The 19,128-nt window shown below is 21.8% G+C and overlaps 5 protein-coding genes across 5 annotated transcripts; 3 read left to right on the top strand and 2 right to left on the bottom strand.

The window, feature by feature from the left end:
* Positions 1-641: 641 nt before the first annotated feature.
* PBANKA_0601800 (DNA/RNA-binding protein, putative) lies at positions 642-1,131 on the bottom strand (the record flags this gene model as incomplete). Its single annotated transcript, XM_034568539.1, has 3 exons — positions 642-704; positions 815-931; positions 1,039-1,131. The coding sequence occupies 3 exons, from the start codon at positions 1,129-1,131 to the stop codon at positions 642-644; spliced, it is 273 nt and encodes a 90-aa protein (XP_034420518.1).
* Positions 1,132-1,794: 663 nt separating this feature from the next.
* On the bottom strand, positions 1,795-3,639 carry PBANKA_0601700 (conserved Plasmodium protein, unknown function; the record flags this gene model as incomplete). The annotated part of the gene is made up of 5 exons (XM_034568537.1): positions 1,795-1,893; positions 2,052-2,122; positions 2,238-2,293; positions 2,403-2,455; positions 2,647-3,639. 5 exons carry the CDS (start codon positions 3,637-3,639, stop codon positions 1,795-1,797), a joined length of 1,272 nt encoding a protein of 423 aa, XP_034420517.1.
* A 2,994-nt stretch (positions 3,640-6,633) lies between these two features.
* PBANKA_0601600 (conserved protein, unknown function) lies at positions 6,634-12,666 on the top strand (the record flags this gene model as incomplete). The annotated part of the gene is made up of 6 exons (XM_034568536.1): positions 6,634-11,298; positions 11,660-11,782; positions 11,877-12,008; positions 12,138-12,236; positions 12,346-12,474; positions 12,598-12,666. 6 exons carry the CDS (start codon positions 6,634-6,636, stop codon positions 12,664-12,666), a joined length of 5,217 nt encoding a protein of 1,738 aa, XP_034420516.1.
* Positions 12,667-13,719: 1,053 nt separating this feature from the next.
* PBANKA_0601500 (trimethylguanosine synthase, putative) lies at positions 13,720-16,575 on the top strand (the record flags this gene model as incomplete). The annotated part of the gene is made up of 1 exon (XM_034568535.1): positions 13,720-16,575. One exon carries the CDS (start codon positions 13,720-13,722, stop codon positions 16,573-16,575), a length of 2,856 nt encoding a protein of 951 aa, XP_034420515.1.
* Positions 16,576-17,538: 963 nt separating this feature from the next.
* PBANKA_0601300 (peptidyl-prolyl cis-trans isomerase, putative) lies at positions 17,539-19,098 on the top strand (the record flags this gene model as incomplete). The annotated part of the gene is made up of 8 exons (XM_034568534.1): positions 17,539-17,613; positions 17,716-17,770; positions 17,850-17,926; positions 18,093-18,198; positions 18,353-18,447; positions 18,536-18,639; positions 18,769-18,838; positions 19,000-19,098. 8 exons carry the CDS (start codon positions 17,539-17,541, stop codon positions 19,096-19,098), a joined length of 681 nt encoding a protein of 226 aa, XP_034420514.1.
* Between the last annotated feature and the right edge of the window lie 30 nt (positions 19,099-19,128).

Raw genomic sequence — 19,128 nt, 5'->3', positions numbered from 1 at the left:
ATTTTTTTTTTTATAATTATTAATTCCATTATGAAATTTTTTTTATATTTTCTTAAAATGTGTCAGACATTAGGAAGTTATATAACTATGAAACTTTATAGATATATATAAATTTTTAAACATACAAAAAAAGACAATATTGAATTTTTAATGTTTTATTAATACAATTTAATTATAAATATAAGACCATTTTATTTTATCCTATTATACAATATATAAAATTGCAAATATAGGTCAAGTTCAAAAAATGATCTACATAAACATTTTTTATTTCAATGCCTCAATGATAAAAATATTTTTTTTTGTTTATCATATGGGGGGGGGAAATAAAGTGTTGGAAATCGACAATTTTCGTTTCGTAAATATGCATATTAATTATTTTGACCATATTAAAAATTGTTAAAATAATTATTTGTTATTTTTATACATAAAACAAATATTATTATAGATATAAGTATTAATATAATAAATGTGTAGACACATCGTATTTTTTTATTTTTTGTTTCGTAACAGAATGGGATGAATGTTACGAGACAATTATATTCATATAAATAAAAATAGAGCTTTTAAACTAAAAAGGAGCAAATAAATATATCTCTAAATAAAATGTGGACAAAAAAATTGTTAATAATAAAAGAGTGCTAATTTTTGAATGAAACGGATATATTGATTTCGAGCAACTGTCTTCTATTTGGGCCAGTAGCCTATATAAAAATAAAATGCATATGAATTTGAGTATATACATGCATATGTTTGGATATGTGCAGAGACTAACATTTTTATATATTTATAAATTATATTTGAATATAAATACCTCTAAATTATTATATTTTATGGAATAATTTAAATTTGAAACTTTAGTCTTTAAAACTTCAAGTACACTAAAAGCTTTAGATATTGCATAATTTCTTGCAATTATTTCAACTTCCCCCTAAAAAATATATTAAGGCATGAATATATATTGAAACAAGCTAATTATGTATATACATACAATAGTATTTATAGGGGCTTTATCATAATTAAAGATAATTATATTACCATTTTCATATTTTCTAAACAATCATTTACATGCTTTTGTATTTTTGAAGGTTTGGTATCCAACAATAATTTGTATGGTGTTTTCTGATTCATGTTCGCTATTACTTTTTTTAGTCTTAGAATAATACTGTAGTTTTTTTCATTTCGATATTTCCAGTTAAATATATTATTATATAATATGCTACTTTGTACAATAACAATATTGTGAATTAAGATAGCTGCAAAAAATATATATGGATGGCATTACAACAACATTGTTATAAGCATATCTAAAAAATATTTTGAAATATTTTAAATAGGGGAATATATATAATATTATATGATAAACATTTCAAATTTTATGAAATAATAAAAATTTGAAACCTAAAACAAAGGTATATTATCACAAACATATGTTGATAAATACATATATAACTATGCAAAGTGTTAAGTATGGGGTTAAATATATATTTGTTTATAAATATAATTGCATATTTATAAATTTACGTTTTAATATTGAGAAAAAATTTTACCTTTTTAACAAGCCCCCAAAAAAATATTAAATAGTTATTTTTTTATGTACGTTCATAATTTTATTTAATATGATATGGTTTCCAACATTTTATTTTTCAACAATGTACAATTATACAGGAAAAGTGAAATAAAACAAAAGTAGATAGTTTAAAAAAAATACTAAATAAACAAATAAATAATTTTGAATTATAATAAAAAATTTTAATAAAAATAAATAAATATTCTTAAAAATTAAAAAAAAAATCAATCTTGAAAGAGAGATGACAATAAAACGTTAACTAGTTCAGGATTGTCCATATAATCATAATGACTTTCTACATTTGTGTCTCGGGATTCGGGTAACTGTAAAGGGTCAAATATGCATATAAATTCAGAGGTTTGAACATGTGAATATTAAATTATGAAATGTGAAATGGAATATAAGTTAGTTCAAGATAAACTTATTTGTTCATATCTTTGGAGATATATATTTTATTATTAACTTTGGTTTATATTCTCACCATAAAATTGGCTAGTTTCGGTATAATGTCAAAAGATTTAATTTTTCCTTTATCTGCTTTATCATTATTATCTGGAAAAGGAAAATTAATTATACACACATATATATGTATAGATATATACTAAGTTATAAAACTGAATGCAATGAAAATAATATCGATATATCATTATAAAAAAATATAACTTACATTTTTTTTTTATTTTATAAATGGATTTTTGTGATTTTAATAGTTCGTTATCATTCCTACAGAAAATAAAAGATTATGTATATGTGGATTATGATTTTCATATTTTACTCGAAAAAGAGCATATATCATTGTTATATTTTCACACATAGATATATATATAATTACTGGTTGTCCTTCAAATTTTCGATTGCATTAAGGAGAAATTTTTTGTAGTAAATCTGAGAATAAAAATGAAATGGAATTATATAATAATGTATTTATTGGGTAAACATTTTTGTGGAAAATTAGATATGCATTGACTATTTATGATTTTATAAGATGTAAATATATTATTAAATATATATAGTATATAAAAGATATATGGAAAACTAAAGATGAATATGCGGATATTTTTATATAATAATCCAACCTCATCGTCATAAATATATTTATTTAAATTAAAATCTGGGTTATCTGAGTAAAACTTTTCATATATTTTTTCTCCTATAACATTATAATTCAATACTTGGGGGTATGCATTTTCTATTATAGATGGTAAGCCAAACATGACTTGATTAATTTGAGATGAAATTGGCTGTTCATATGTTTTTAAACTTGCAATAGAACTTATTTTTGTTATTTTATGCATAATATCAAAAAAATTTAAACATGATTTTTTAGAATATTTAAACCATGTGTCAATAATGAGAAAAAGTTTTTTTTCATTTTCTGTTGTATTTTGATCATACAATTTTTTTCTTTTTTCATAATATTCTTCATCTTCTTCATCACATATAATATTTAATTGATTATCTTCATTTTCATTAACTGTTATATTTTTTTTTATAAAATATTTTTTTAAAAAAAAATGTAATGTAGATAATAATTCACCAATGTTATCTTTTATTTTATGCTCACTTGATTGAATTTCTTTTAATGTATTTTTATAATTTTCATTGGAATTGTTATTTTCGACATTCTCATTATAATCTTTGTTATGTTCTTTATCGTTTTGATTTAAAATTTGTTCACTACATGAAACAAATGGAAATAAAGGGAGTTTATTGGATAGGCATAAAACCTTTTGTGTTAATATTCGTGTCCTTAATAAAAGTTTATATAGACTAACTTGATCTGCTACTTGTTTTGATATTTCATTTATATCATCATAATCATTTAAAAATCCTAAACTATTTGATGAATTTCCATCGCTATCATTATCATATTTATTACTTTTATGTTTTTTATTATTTTTAAGTTCTAATTTATATAGTTCATTTAGTTTATTTTTTTCATCATTTCCTTTGGTTGAAATTTTTTTTTTTTTCATTTTTCCACCTTGTTTTTTGTTATTTACATTTTTTTTAGTCTTCTTTATAATCCGTAATTGTTTTGGGGAAGAAGGGTTTTCTTTTGAAGCCATTTTTCTCTTATCAGTTATTAAAGCATAAATATGCTTTTATATGTTGTCAAAACATAATATTTTGGGCGCATTTACTCTACTAGAACTTAATTACCAATCATTTCCTTTTTTGTTTTTTTTTTGGGTTACATGAAAAAATATATTTATATTGATTTCTTTGGTTTTTGATTAATGTATTTTTTATTTATACAACCTTTTTAGGATGCAAGGATTAATTTTATTTTGTTTTTTATTAAATATTTTTGTTTATATAAATGTTTTTTTATAGTAATGACTATTATTTTATATTTTTTTTTATATATGAAAAAAATTTATGATGTTGCAGAGAATTGGTGCGAAAAAAAATATTGCAATTTTTTTTATGCCTTTACATAATTATTTTTGAGAAAAATTATTAGAATAAACACGAATAAATATGAGTATATACAAATAAATACGAGTATATATAAATATATACGAATAAATATATTTTTTGATTTTCTCATATAATATTTCTCTATATAGATACATATCATTTCCCGTTTTATTAAGGAAAACACCTGGAATATACCTTTTTATATATTTATATAAAACAAGGATGATTTATGTCTCCTCACAAATTTATATGTGAATTCATAGTTTGATATTTTTATAAAAGTGAAATACCAAGTATATAGAGGCAGTTATCAGATTTGTTATATGGAATATGCTTTTCGCACTTATTTAAGATCATCTTTTTAGTAGGTTTTTCTTTGATAACCCACAAAATCGAATATCAAATATATGAAGAAAATAGTATAACATTTTTTTAGTAACGGTTTTTGCAAAAATATGAAAATTATATATAAAAAATCCAACTAATTTTGATGAAAATATTCCCCCATTGTTTATTATAGTAAATTAAGGCGCCTTTCATTATATACATAAACCAATTGGGGGATTTTAAAAAATATTATACTCATCTTAAATATATGCATTTAAATATAGTTTCAAAGTTTTTTTTATTATTTTTTGGCCTTTAAATTAATAAAAATATAAGATAATAAATGATGAATTTTTTTAAATTATAATTTTATAATGTATAAATCAGTGTAAGATATGTTGTGTGTCTATAATTATATTGCAACAGAAATGGTGACATTTTTCAAATAAAGGTAATCATATAATTTTGTTGAAATGTAAGTTTTATATTCCTCATATAGTTTATTTGAATGAACAGTTCATATATTATGAGTTAATGGAACATAAAATTTATGAACAGTTAATGTGCTTTTGAGCTAAAATATTTAAATATATATAATAGCCAAAAGACAAATAAATATACATACAAAATTATTGGAATTCCAAAATAGGGATATATATATTATTTATTTTTTGTGATATAGAATTAATATATATGCATGTGCTGAAATTAATATTTTAAATTTGTTTCATATTTTGTTTGTGTAACCCTTAAAATCGTCATTATAACACACCAATAATAAAAGAAATGCAATTTTTATAGATTTGAAAATTTATAAATATAAGGTTTGCTTATTAATTGTGTAATTTATTTATTTTACATTTTTTATATTTATACATTATCTTGTATATAATTGGTTAAATATTGCTTTATTTGTGGTACATTATAAAATTTTTATTACAATTAGATAACCATATAAACAAATGGAGACAACATTTTGCGAATAAATAGTTACACAAAAGATAAAAATATATTTTTTATAGTAAAAGTTGAATTTCATTTTAATTTCATTAACGTTATGAAACTATCATTATCAACGTTATGAAAAAATATAATTAGTAAAATAATTGGGGAAAATAAAATATAGGGACAATAGTGTTAAATAGAAACAATTATTATATTTATATGTAGTTTAAAATATAAGTCAAACAATAATACTTACATTGCTACTTGAATAAAAGTGAATTTATTATATATAATGTGTATTTATATATATGTTATATAGTTTGTGTTTCATTTGTGTATTTTGGATATTAGCTTAGATTTCATCAAATATTATTTTATATTGTAGTAAATTTGCATGGTGAAATAAATATATATTGTGTGAAAATTGCACATAATTAAAACAATGTTTATTTTTGATTTAATTTTTACAAATTATTATGTTTTATATTTTTAGCATTATTTTACCATAATTATTATGCATATTATATGTGGGAGCATTATGTGTATGTACGTGCATTTTCAATTTTAATTTTAATTGATTATTTTAAGCATAATAGATTTGGGAATAATAATTAAAACATTCTAATTTTATTAGTATTTTATTTTGTATATGTTTAAATTTACTTGTTTTCAGATAGTGAACTAGAGATAGAACAAAATAATGCTTGAATATACATATTTGAACTGTATTATTATTTAAGTAAAAATATAAGTGTATTTAAGGGGGATGAATTTCAATTTAATTAATATAATCAAAAAAATTAATTATTTTTATATAATACAAAAATAAAACAATAGATTAAGCAGTAAAAAAAAACAATAAGTTAGGATAAGGAAAAATATTATTATCATAATTTATAGCTAATGTGTTTTTAAGGTAATAAAGAAAAGTCAATTTGAATTTTAGATTGGGAAAAAAAAAAAAATAATATATACAAATTGAAGAAGTATAAAATAAAGGAAACTTATATCACATCACATATATAATTGGATATACAGGATTATAAACGAAGTAGTCCAATATTAGGTAGTACAACACTATAAAATATATATATATATAGTAATATAATGAGAGCGTCATTTAATAAATAACATGTTTTAATTATAAAATCAAATGGATTTAAGTTAGCCTTAAAAAATATATGACGATAAAAATATGTTTATTTTATAAATATTTAAAATGCCATATTTTTCGCGTTAATGATACCTTTAATTATACATAATAAGTATACAATATTCCAATTTTTGTGAAATTTGTTTAAAATAGTAGTAAATATTACTTTACAAATTTCATAAACTTAAAAAAAAATATAGAGTGTGTATAAAAGATGGGGAAACAAAGATTAACCGCTCTAGACATCAGAGCAATAATAACATCTTGTAAGAATAGTATTATTGGATCGGTTGTTACAAATATTTATAATATCTCAAATAAAATATATGTGTTAAAATGTTCTAAAAAGGAACAGAAATATTTTCTGCTGGTAGAGGCAGAAAAAAGAGTGCACATAACCGAATGGGTGAGGGAAAAGGATGTAATGCCATCAGGATTTACTATGAAATTAAGAAAACATTTAAGATCCCGTAAAATAACAAATATATCACAATTAGGTGGCGATAGAGTAATTGATATTCAATTTGGATATGACGATAATGTATATCATTTAATTGTTGAATTGTATATTGCTGGGAATATTATACTTACAAATAATGATTATAAAATAATATTTATTTTAAAAAGTAATGATGATAATAAAAAAAATTTGAAGATAAATGAAATATATAATGTTGAAGATCATAACTCTGTGATGTTATACAAATATTTGGATATAATTAATAATGAGAATGTAAAAAAAAGTATTAATGAAATATTAATGATTCATAATAAATCTGAAATTGAGAATTCAAACAAAGCTGCTACTGCTTCTACTACTGTTATTACTCATGAAGCAATGAATGTGGGAAATGGGAACATGTTCGAGAAAAATGTGACAAAGTCAGGAAATATGAAGTTATTAAACTGCGAAAAGAATGATAGTGTAAAACTAAAAAAAAAATCTGGATCGCAAAATATAAAAAATTGTTCAAATTCCCGAAAAGGTCATGGTGCAATATCATTTGATAACTCTAATAATGTCTTTAATGATAAAAATAAAAATGACGATATACATGATGATAATAAAAAAAATAAAAAAACAAAAAAAATAAAAACATTGAGTGAATTAGGTAGTAAATTAATTTTATTTGCCCATAACGATTTAATAATGCACTCATTAATTGAATGTAATTTGAATCCTCATGATTTAGTGGGCAAGTATGATGTTAATACTTTAACAGAAATATTTTTTAAAGTAATAAATGAATGTATGAAAATATTCAATATGATGTGTAATGAAGAAAATGTAATTTATGGATATGGTTTTATTCCAATTGATGAAAAATCATCGATTATGAATAAAAATAAAAATGAGGAAAAGATTGGAAAAGATGAGAGTTTTATTTTTGGTAATGGAACAAATAAAGATATTAATTCAATTGATGAAAATAAATTAGATAATGATCGATTATTTGTTGAATTTAGTCCGATTCTTCTTAAAAGTCATATAAATAAAATAAATGAGAAAAAAATTGAGATAATAAAATTTGACAATTTTAATATGTGTGTAGATACATATTTTAGTAAAATGGAATTAACAAAATATGATAAACATCAAGAAATGAATAAAAGGAAAAATGCGCTTACAAAAATTGATAAAATAAAATTAGATCATGAAAGAAGAATTGAAGGATTAGAAAAAGAGGTAAGTATATTAAAAAAGAAAATATCATTAATTCAATTAAATGATGAATTTGTTGGTGAAGCAATAAAACTAATGCGTTCTGCAATTTCTACAAGTGCTAATTGGGAACAAATATGGGATCATATAAAGTTATTTAAAAAACGAGACCATCCAATAGCCTTAAAAATAATGTCTGTAAATTTTAACAATTGTGAAATGGAATTATTATTGAATGATGATGATATAGAAGAAAATGGTGATGATAATAATTTAAAAAACAATAGTTGGAAAGAAAAAATAGCGGATAAAAATAGCAAAACATGCACAGTAACAATAAACTTAAACAATTCAGTATATGGTAATATTGAGGATTATGAAAAGTTAAGAAAAAAAGCAGAAGAAAAAATTCGTAAAATAAAAATGTCAACTAATATGGCTGTAAAAAAAGTTGAGAAGAAAAAAAAAGATAAAGATACAAAACAAAAAGGTAAAAATAAATCAGTTTTTCAGATTAAAAAATTAAGAAAAGTATTCTGGTTTGAAAAATTTAATTGGTTTATATCATCTGAAAATTATTTAGTAATATCTGGAAAAGATTCTTTACAAAATGAAATATTATTTAGAAGGTATTTTCAAAATAATGATATATATGTGCATGCTGATGTTCATGGTGCAGCAACATGTATAATAAAAAACCCATACAAAGACATATCAATTCCTGAAAAAACTCTTTTTGAAGCTGGTCAATTAGCTATGTGTAGAAGTTCATCGTGGAATAACAAAATAATAACATCTGCTTGGTGGGTATATTATCATCAAGTTAGTAAAACAGCACCTACTGGTGAATATATAAAAACGGGATCTTTTGTAATAAGGGGGAAGAAAAATTATTTGCCATATGCTAAGCTCGAAATGGGATTGTGCATAATATTTCAAGTTAATAAACAGATGGATGATAATAATAAAGAAAATGCATTAAATGGTGATAAGCAAAATTATGAAAGTATTAATTCAGGAGATGAAAATGGTGAAAATGTAGGTAAAACGTCAACTGGAGGTGATGCTACTAATTGTGTAAATTATATGAACGATTCAAATAACAGAAATTTTCAGGATAGTAAAATGATAAATGAAAAGATAACTTCTTTAAGTTTATCAAATATGAAAAATTGTGTAATGTGGAAAAGTATAAGAATTTTTTTACGAGGGACATGTAAGTATTATTTGAGAAAAAAAGGAAATAAAAAATATTTGAAAAATAAATATATTAAATTAATTTTAAAATGTCTAAATAGAGTAGATTCGATAAATATTTATAAAAAAAACATGATTAGTAAATTCGGAATATGTGATAATTACAGAAATGAAATTATTTCGATGTTATGCAAACTTTGTTTTTCCAAGCTATGTATAAATATGAAAAATGATGAAATAAAATTATTTTTTGAATTTTTACACAAAATAAAAAATCGTGAATGTATTCAATGTTATATTTGTAGATCATTTCATAAGACTTGTAAGATTGTTTTATCAGGAATATTCAAATTGATTAAGCAATTGTTTTTATATTTCAATTGCAATAGTTCAAATAAGTTCAGAGGTACATTTTTAGGTTTTTTTTTTTTTAATAAGTGCTTAAAGAGTTTTGATAGAGCAATTAAAAAGTTAATGAATGATAGTATATTTTTTTATTTTATTCATAAAACATATTTATTAAAAAATTACGATAAAAAAGCAGTGGAATGTTGTAAGGATGAATTGAATAGATTTGTTGGTGCAAATAAAAATAATAATTTTATAAAAAATGAAAAACATTTATCTTATGATATCAATAGGGATACATTAATGTATGTTATGAGAAATCAGATTAATGAAAATATAAAACGAAATTTGATGATGGAAAATGATTATGTACTTGATAATAAAACAATGAAAGTATGTTTTAAGGCTTGTGAAGTATATGGTTTACCTCCTGTAGCATTTAAAGATGATGATATAAATGATGAGGATTCAAAAAATTCGAAAAATACTGGGTTTTCAAATAAAATGGTATTAAATGTCGTAAGTAGTGATAATGAGAAATTGAATGGTGAAGAAAAGAGACACATTTCATTTGAAAATGTTGAAAATTCGATAAAAACTGAACGGCCAACAAGAACTAGGAAAGCAACTGGATTTGTAAAAATGGATGTAAAAAAACTTCTTGAAGAAATTGGCAATGAAGAAGAAGAGGAGGATAATACTTACAGCGAATGTAAGCGAGAAGATATTAAGGTTAGCTTTGATGAGGAAAAAAAAAAAACTGTAGAAAAAAAAGGTGTAGCATTTAATTTTGAGAATAATAATGTTTATGATAATAAAAATTGTATGGTGAATATCTCACGCCCTGCAAGGACTCGAAAACCAACTGGTTTTGTAAAAGCAGATCTGACAAAACTGCTCGAAGAAATTGATAATGAAGAGCAAAGGGAAGAAAAAAGTGAGGCTGAAGGCATTAGCCAAAAGGATGTATTAAATTCGAATAGTTCTACAACAAATATAAGAAAAAAAAGCGTCTCATTTAGTTCAGAAGATGAAAATATTTATATTGAGAGGCCAATAACATCAACTATTCCCCCAAGACCAGTTAGAACTCGAAAACCAACTGGTTTTGTAAAAATGGACATTAGTAAATTGCTTGAAGAAATATATAACGAAGAAGAGAGTTGTGAAAATGGAGATAGCGAAAAGGGTATAGGCGAAAATGGAGATGAGATAAAAAAAGTAAAATTCAGTGATGTCGAAAAAAATATGAATGCTGAAAATGATAAAACAATATCTGGGCCTGAAAATCCAATGAAGTTTTCAAGGCCATTTAGGTCGAGAAAACCAACAGGTTTTGTAAAAATGAATGTTGATGATCTTCTTAAAGATATAGAAATGGATGAAACTGAGGAGGATAGAAATAGTAACACGGAAAAGGGTGCTGAAAACGAAGAAAATATTAATGATTCAGAAGATGAAGAAAATATTAATGATTCAGAAGATGAAGAAAATATTAATGATTCAGAAGATGAAGAAAATGGGCAAAATAATGACAATGGAAAAAATGAAAAAAACGGTTACAAAGAAAATATGGAAAAAGCCAATGAAAATTATTCAAATAAAAAAAACTCAAATGAAACAAAGAAAGGAGAAAAATTTAATGATAAATTATTTAAAAATGAAAATAAAGTAATATTTTAAAAAAAATTATTTATATTTATATATGTATATATATATATATATATATATATATATATAATATATGTGTGTGTGTGCAAGGCCCAATAAATATAATCAAGTTTTATAATATATTTATTAGGATCCTATTATCAAACATCTCGTATAAATATAACATTTACTGAAAGTTCTTATTCAAAATAAGATTTGATTATATATGTGGTGTATGAATAATTTGATAAAAATTTATGTCATTACTTTAACTTATATTACAACTGTGTATTTAATTTTGATGTTTTTATTTAGATGAAAAAATAAAGTATATATTTGTTTTGTTTCATTTTCGGTTCTTTATTTTTTGCTTTATTGGTAGAGCACAGTTCATTTATTAAGAGGAGCTCGAACAAAAAAAAAAAGAATGAAAAAAAAATATCGAGGCCAGGATGATGATGATGAGGAAAGACAACTATATATGAAAATAATTGGATCACGAAAAGTAAGGAAAATAATATCAGACCGAATAATTATGTGTATATATATTTGCTCATTGGTATATCTATACATATTATGGATTATCTTTATTATTTTAGATGAAGTATGAAACTGAAAAACTAAAAAAAGAAAAGGATGAAAAAAAAATAGAGAAGGTAGAAAATAAATACAATAAACGTTCAAATGAACTTAAAGGGAATTATGAGGAAATAAACGAAGATGAAATGAAGGTAAGTAAATGATATGATTTATTTAAAGTGATACAAATATGTGATATATGAAAATCAATAATTTTGTTAAGTAGTGATTTTCATACATGTTTATGTATATATGTAACACGTCATTCTTATAATTTTTAGATGAAGTTAAGTGAATTGAATAAATTGACTTTTTCACCAAAAGAAGGAGATGTTATAACATGTGCAATTCCGATGTGTGCTCCTTATTCTGCTATACAGGTTCAAATTGAATTTGATTTTTGTATTTTTATATGATGATAAGGAATTGTATGAAATATTTTGTACATAACATATGTTTATATGTATGGATGTACATGTTTATTTATAGGGCCATAAGTACAAAGTAAAATTAATTCCAGGAAATGCAAAAAAGGGACAAATTGCCAAATCATGCATTTCTCATTTTTTAAAATGCTCAACTAATGATATAGAGAAAAAGTTCATTAATGGGATATCAGTAAGATCGTTTTTATTTCAAAACAAAGCTGTTTATGTTTTTGGCTTTGCATTTATATATGTATATGTGTGTATATGCATGTATATATACACATTTCCGATATTTTTCTTTTTATTTGAACAGATGGATGATTTGGGAAACTGTATAATAACAAATTCGACAACTGATCTACTGAATTCAAAGTTTCGTTAAAATTCGTTTTTATGAAAAATTATAAAAATAAAAAAGGATTATAATAGGGAATTAAATTGTATTTTTAATAACGAGATTAAATTATTATTTTTATTTCAACATATGTGTTTATATATATGGTTTTTGTCTTTTCCTGTTTGAATAGTATATTATGATTATTATTTCAATCGCCCTATTATTAATTAATTTATTTTAAAATATGCTTTGCATTTACCAATGTGTGTATTTTTTGTATATCAAACTAAATATGCATGGATCATATTAATATGCACAAGTCAGGTACTCATATATTCATTAAACTTATAAATCGAATTTTTATAAATCTTGCATGTATAAATAGGAAAATAAATACACATATATGTATGTATTTTATTCCTCTTAATCGTTTTAATACGCTCATACTATAGTAAGTGTAAGTTTCGAAAAATACACTAAATGAGTGTGACAAATAGAGATAAGAGTTGGGAAAAAAAAAATTTGTTTATCGATAGGGATCAGCGTTTTATTTGAGAGGGTTACACAATGACATATTTTAGGGAATTTTATAAATTTGTTAAAAAAAATTTTATCATTTAATGGGAATATGCATATGCACATATAGATATATGTAATGGTATTTTTGTATTTTATTTTAAAAAATGTATGTAGATATATTTGCATGTATATTAAATAATGTTTGTGAATAAACTATAATTTAAATAAAAAAAATATAAAAATTTTGTGATTTTTTTTTAAGAGATTTCCTAAAATAGCTAGCTATGCATATATTTATTGGTTAATAAAAAAATTGTATGATCACAATGAAATTGTGATTTTATGGTAAGGGCGTTGTTAAAAATATGATAAAGTAGGAAAAAAGGGTGCACGCAAAAATTGTATGCATATATATATATTTATATATTTACCTTGGAAGTTGGTATAATATATTAATTTTAAAGCAGATTGAATGGAAATGTTTTGGAGGGAAGTTACAAATTTTATCCAAGAGGGTTTCTTTTGTTATTTGATTATATAAGGTAGAAGAATGAAAAGGAGAAAATATAAATAAAAAAAATGATGAAAATTAAGTACAAAAATTTCAATGGAATAAATAAAGATAAAAAAAAAGGAAAAGAAGAAATGGATTGGTTGAACTTTTTAGTTCATCCATGTTACTATACAATTTTTGATCTAGAAAAAGATGATTTATTAAATGAGGATATTCGCTTAAACTTTTTATATTATGCAGAAAATTTAAATATTTATGATAAAGAGGAAATATTAGGATTATATAAAAAAAATGATAATATAGCAAGAGAATTAAGTTTTACAAAAAGTTGTGAATTAATTAAAAAAAGTTATAAATTAAAAATTCCTATAATTTTTCAAAATTTAAAAAATTTTGATTTACATAAAAATGATATAATTGATTATTTGTCTGTAAATTATAAATTAGGACATAATTGTATAGTAAGAAAGGAAATGAAAAAAGTGGAAAAAAAAAAATGTTTTATTATTGATAGTGAAATGATATACTCTATGACCCCTGAGTATATATCAAATAAAATTGCTAATAATATATTAATGAGTAACAAAATAAATTGTTGGAAAATGAAGGAGAATTTATTAAATGAAAAAGAAAATACAAAATATACTGAAAGTATGGTAGCTAAAAAAAGAGTTAACAAATTATATAAATGTAATAAAAATATGATAACAATTCATTTAGATCCATTTTCTGGGGCGGGAGGTAATTGCAACGCCATGAAAAATGTATTTACAATAGCATCCGATATAAATTTAAATCGTTTAAAACAATGCCAACATAATTGTAAATTTTATAATAATAATATAGATTATATTTTGTGTGACTTTTTTAATATAGTAAATCATTTTAGAGAAAATGTTATTGATGTTGTTTTTTTAAGTATCCCTTGGGGGGGTCCTTCATATAAAAAAAAAAAAAAATTTGATTTAAAAAATAAAGAAAAAAATTTGTGTGTGTACACATGTTTAAAAGAATCAATAAAATTAACAAAAAATATAATTATATATTTACCTAGAAATGTGTGCATTAATGATTTATATTTTCTTTTTAAAACATATAAAAAGTTATGTACTTTGAAAAATAAAGATACTAAAATAAATTGTATAGAGAATAAGAAAATGGAAAGGAAAAATTATAATTTTTCCAAAAAATGTGATATGCTTATTGAGTTGTATGTAAATAGAAATCGATGTACATACAAAGATATTTGTGAGAGTAATTTAATGAATTATTATTATTATTATTTTAATAAAAAAAAATATATATATAATAACAAAATAAAATATGATAAAGTTAAAAATCTTTTTAAAATTAATATTGATCAATGTAATAATTATTTGAAAGAAACTAGCGAAATAAAAAATAAATGTATTAGTAATAAAAAATGTCAAAATGATGATATATGTTTTCAAATAAATGAACAGATTGCAAACAGCAATGTTTGTAACACATTTAGAAGGAAAAATAATACCTTATGGAAATGGCATAATACTTGTATGGTTATTTATTTTGGGGATATATCAAAAAAACTTAAAAATAAAAAAGCAATTAACTATGATTATGTTTATTATATCCACAATAAATTGGGGAAATCAATTACAAAATTTATAAATTACAAATTACATCAGGATAACTGTATGGTTAATGAATATAAATATAGTAACAGAAATATGTCTATATATAGATTACTGTATAATGAGAAAATACAAAATGTTTTTGATATTGTGAAGAATTTGGAAAAAAAACTTTTTAACTCTTTTAAGCGACAAAAAAAAAATAAAAATGAAGAATTGAAAGAGGAAAATAATGAAAATTTAAAGAAAATGAAATTACAAGCATTTAATATTACTCGAAAAAATATAGTTATTCTAAAAGATAGAGTAAATAAACTGTTATATAAAGTGATCAGTTATATATTACAAATGTTTTACAACAATGTAAAAAATTTAATTGGTTTTGATAATTTTAGTTTTTTTAATAAAATATATATTAATTTAGAAAATATTCAACACAAATTTTTAACAAGAAAAATTTATAGAAATACAAACATAAAAAAGTATGTAACATATATATATTCACATTATATTGATAACAATTCAGGACTAAATATTATGATAAATCATTTCAATGTAATTATAATGAAAATTAAAAAAGAACTTATACTTTTATTTGGAATATATTTATATGATATAAATTTTTTAAAATATTATTTTAAATATCACAAAATAAATATATCAATTAATAATGTGTGTAAAAAAAATATGGGAAACATCCACTATATTATTGTTAGATTCCTTTTTAACTTTCTTATGTATATTTGTATTTTTTTAAATATTTTAAATAATAATATACGATTACAGGAATTTATTAACAAAAATATAATAAACAATGGATCTGATAGTTTTTCAAATTTATTAAAAATACCAATAAAAGATTTTGATAATATCTTTGATATAAATAAGAATAATTTTTTGTTTAGTTTTCAAAAATTTCTAAAACGAATTATTTTGCTTTCTATTAAAATTGAAGTTTTGGGGAAATCCCTATCTATGGATAAAACTATTAATATTTTTTTTAATTTTATATTTAAAAAATATGATATAGATTATTTATTAAATTATATTCGTCATAATAATGAAGAGGGTAATACAAATGAGAAGTGGTATCAATTATGTCTATTTTTAATTACAATTAATTTTTTTACAAAACAATTTTTTTATAACATAAATGTAACATCATATTTGGATTATTTTAATTCTTTAAATTATTTTTATTTCAATAGAATGCGCATTTTATCACGCCATTGTAAAAGTTATTCAAACTTGTTTATTTTCAATTTTAGTAGCTTTATGGAAAAACATTTTTGTGTGCAAATTTTATAACACTCAACGAAAACCCATTATGCTAAGCAAAGCATACATACATTTATATTTGTTTTTTGTGTAGCATGATGCTCTAAATATTAAATATCTTATTATTATAAAAAAAACTTGTTTTATTTCATTGTTTAAAATTATTATTATTTTTTAATTTATTTTTATATTAATAAACCAACAAAATTAATGTAGCTCCTTAAAATATTATAACTTTATTTTCAATGTATATATCGCATTTTTTGTGATATAAGCAATCGGGTTAGGATTTATGTGAATATATATATATACATATATATCCATACAATTGTGTATGCACATTTAAAATATGTAGAATGATTTTATAAATTTCCTAAATGTAAAACATAATAAAAAATAATGAAATATGGTTTTGAAAAATAAGCATAGACTATGCTGGTATTTTAGGGGCATTATATTTGTGTTACTATATATATGTTTATGTAAAAAAACATAAAAATTTATAATAACAATATAGGGGTTAAGTTGTAAACTGGGTTTTTATATAAATCTCAGCCTATTAAATGTATGTGTATATATTCCTTTGAATATTTCAACGAGGAAAATATGGATTACTGTATATTAAGAGTAATATAAATAAATTTCACTAAGCTGTTCATGCATAAAAATGAAAAAAAAAAAAATTAAAATAAAAACATTTTGAAATGTGAAGAAAGCAGTTTTTATGTTATTATTATGAAAAATCCAAACTGGGGTATTAAAATTTTAGTTTATATTGTGTTAAAATATAGGATACATAATTTAATATATATTCGAATATTTTTTTGAAAAACACAGAAAAATATGAGTTTTTTTTATTGTATGGAAAAAATTAGTTATTTAATTTATATAACTATAAAAAAAGGAATACTCAGCAATTTATGAAATCTATAAATATAAGAAAATGAAATGTAACTCTACAAAATTATTTGATTTGTTTTCTTTTAAATCAAAATGAAAATACCTAACCCTCGAGTTTATTTGGATGTTGCAATTGGGGGGAGAAATGCAGGAAGATTGATATTTGAAGTATTATTAAAAAAAAAAAATTATAATATACACTTTTTATTTTTGTGTGTATTATTATTGAAAACTTCATATTTGTACGTTAAATTGTTACACTTTTTTTAGCTTTTCATGGATAAATTACCAATAACCTGTGAAAATTTTCGATGTCTCTGTACAGGTAAATTATTAAAGGCAAGAAATGAAAAAAAAAAATATGTATACATATGTACATACAAATAAAAAAAAATTTTTTTAAGGAGAAACAGGACTAGGTTATTACTTAAAACCAAGGTGGTATAAGAATTCGCTTATCCATAGAATAGTTACCGATTTTGTAATAAAATAAAATTAACTAAAAATTTACATACTTGAAATATATCTATCTCCATTTATTTTGTTCACTTTTCATGCAAATATATATTATCCTATATCATAGAATATCGATATAAATTTCTTTGGTTGTATATCCATATAGCTATATATTTTATTATAATTTTTAGATGTTTCAAGGAGGTGATTTTAATTTTGGAAATGGATATGGAGGCGAATCGATATATGGCCAATACTTTCGAAATGAAAAGTTTATTTACAAACATTCAAAAAGAGGTTACATAAAAAAATAAAATAATAGTGATAAAATGAAGGGGAAATTGTTTTAAATTGGCATATAAAATATATTAGGATATCTTTAATACATAAGGATGAAAATTGTATACAATTTATATATTTGTCTTTATTTTTATTTTTTTTTTTTTACTAGGCGTTTTATCAATGTGTCAAACAAGTATAAAACATACAAATAATTCTCAATTTTTTGTAACATTTAAAAGTTGTCCCTGGCTAGACAAGAAACATGTAAGTTAAATAAAATGTAAATAAATATTTTTTATTTCTTTTCTTTATTTTGGAGTTATGAAAATATTTTCTTTTATATTTTATGTAGGTTGTTTTTGGAAACCTTGAATATGGATTTGACACACTATCGTATATTGAAGAGCAAGCTACATTAATTGGAAAACCAAAAAAACAAGTTTACATATACAATTGGTAAGATTTTTCGTGTTAATTTGTGTATATATACATATGTATATGTGTGTTAATACAATTTTTGTGAAAATATATTTAAAAAAAATCAGGATTTATTCATATGTACATATTATTATTTAATTTTAAAAGCGGATCTATTCCATTGGACAAAATTAAATATAAGTCTCGAACAAATTTAAATGACGATTATATTATACCAGTAAAAAAAAATATAATAAATTCATAGTATATTTTTTTGGTATATTGAGCATGTGTTTATTTTTTTTATTTTGCACACAGACGTTTCATTTGTTTTTTATAATCTGGAATTATTATTAAATTGAGTTTATTAATTTGTGTGATTATATATATATTTTTTAGGAAATAGAAATGCCGTTGTTGGAAAAAGAAATCGGATTTAATGAAAATTCAGACATTAACGAATTGAAGAAAATATACAAAAACAGCAAACGGTTTTAGAGAATGTATATAAATTTGTATATCGTATTT

The sequence above is a fragment of the Plasmodium berghei genome, assembly GCF_900002375.2.
Source record: "Plasmodium berghei ANKA genome assembly, chromosome: 6".
NCBI lineage: Eukaryota > Apicomplexa > Aconoidasida > Haemosporida > Plasmodiidae > Plasmodium > Plasmodium berghei.
Note: the sequence above shows the minus strand (reverse complement) of the source record. Positions and strands in the feature narration are given on the sequence as shown.